The sequence below is a fragment of the Corapipo altera genome, unplaced genomic scaffold (assembly GCF_003945725.1).
Source record: "Corapipo altera isolate COAL_440 unplaced genomic scaffold, ASM394572v1 59825, whole genome shotgun sequence".
Lineage (NCBI taxonomy): Eukaryota > Metazoa > Chordata > Aves > Passeriformes > Pipridae > Corapipo > Corapipo altera.
This window is the reverse complement of record NW_020889350.1, coordinates 1-1659: the sequence shown is the minus strand read 5'-3', so window position 1 is coordinate 1659 and position 1659 is coordinate 1. Positions and strand designations below refer to the sequence as shown.

General features: G+C 72.7%; 1 protein-coding gene across 1 annotated transcript in view; it reads right to left on the bottom strand.

The window, feature by feature from the left end:
• LOC113942195 (histone-lysine N-methyltransferase SETD1A-like) overlaps positions 1 to 1642 on the bottom strand; it is a gene marked incomplete at its 3' end in the record, with an annotated part of 2036 nt that extends 394 nt beyond the window's left edge. The window contains exons 1-4 of the mRNA XM_027633334.1: positions 1094 to 1642; positions 675 to 847; positions 468 to 578; positions 25 to 144 (exon numbers count right to left, since the gene is read on the bottom strand). Of these exons, the coding sequence (XP_027489135.1) occupies positions 25 to 144; positions 468 to 578; positions 675 to 847; positions 1094 to 1640 (951 nt within the window). The remainder of the gene's footprint in view (positions 1 to 24; positions 145 to 467; positions 579 to 674; positions 848 to 1093) is intronic.
• Positions 1643 to 1659: the final 17 nt, after the last annotated feature.

Here is a 1659-nt window from a genome sequence, read left to right as displayed (position 1 = left end):
GGGGGGGCCGGGCCGGGTCCTGACCTGCCGGATGTTCTGCCCCACGTACTCGATGACCATCTCATCCGCCGCGATGGGCTCCATGGCAAAGAGCCCCCACTCGTGGATCCGGCTCCGCCCGAACCGCAGCCGCTTCTTCCGGAACTGCCGCGACACCGGGACGGGTCAGCGGGGACGGGGACGTGGGGGGGACACCCACGGGAGACATGGGGGTCAGGGAGAGGGAAAACAGGGACGTGGACACGACAAGAGGGGTGTGGAGAACACGGACGCAACACGAGGCACAGGGAGAACGGGACAAGACGACCAAGGAGAACGTGGATGCGACACGAGGGACACGGAGAACGGGGATGTAACGAGACGGACAAAGGCAACAGCACGAGAGGGACACGGAGCCCACGGAGCAACCTGGGGCCCCCCTCCGACCCCGGGGTGCAGCCCCCTCCCCCCAGAGCCCCCCATCCCACCTTGAGCTGGTTGAGCTTGAGCAGGTCGCTGTCGGGGAGCGCGGCTGAGCCGATGGCGCTGAGGAGCCGCCGCTGCTCCGAGCGCCGCTCCGACAGCACGCGGTTGGGGCCCTGGGGACGGGGCCATGGTGTGAGGGGGTCACAGTGCAAGGGGGTCACTGCGGTGTGAGGGGGTCACCGTGTGCGAGGGGGTCGCCCTGGGCTCACCTGGGTGTCGGGGGGCGCGTCGGGGTCGGGCCGGGGGGCGGGGCAGGGGTGCAGGTACCGCGCCTTCTCGCGCCGGCTGATGGGGTAATAGCCCTCGCTGCGGGCGCTGCCCGTCCGGTGCTCCCGGCACTCCGGCCACCGGCGCCGGCGCCGCGGGCTGCTCGTCCTCGTCAGTGGGGGGGAGTCAAGGGGGGACAACAGATGCCGAGGGGCCCTGGCCCGACGTGACCCAACTCCAATGACTGTTGCCTTGGTGCCAACCCAACGGGACCCACCGTGACCCGACATGACCCAATGGCAACACCTATTTTCTTGTCCCCATCCCAACCAACGCCCAAGGCCGCGTCCCCGACCCGTGACCCCGACTCCCAGACACCCCCCGGGACCCCGAGCGCTCCCCCCGCAGCCCCCAAGGATATCGGTGTGGGGCACCCAGTGGGTGTCGTTGAGCCAGTGCGCGGCCCCGTCCTGCTGCAGGAGCCGCTCGTAGGTGAGGCGCAGGTACCGCGCGTCCTCGGCGTCCAGCCCCGCGCTCCAGATGTCGTACAGGATCGTCATCTGCTCGAACTCGCTGCGGGGGGCGAACGTGGGGGGCGGGGAGGAGACCCCCCCGGCGCGGGGGCGCAGCCAGCGCCTCGGGCCCCCTTTGCTGTCGTCGTCGTCCTCCTCGCCCTCGGTGCTGCTCTCGTCCTCCTCATCCTCGTCCTCGCTGTCGCTGGAGGACGAGGGCGGGGGCGGCCGGTGCCGCTTGCGCCGGGGGGGCGGCGGTGGCGGTGCCGGGGTCGCCGAGGGGGTCCCGGGTTCGGCGTCGGTGGCACCGGGCGGGGGCAGCTCGGCCACCACCTCCTCGGGCGCCTCGAGCACCTCGGCGGCCGCGGGCTCCAGGCACAGGGCGGCGGGCGCGGCGGGGGCGGCGGCGCCGGGGGGCACCGGGGCGGCCCTGGGGGGCCCCGCCCGCGCTGGCATGGCGTAGTTGTGCTCCAGC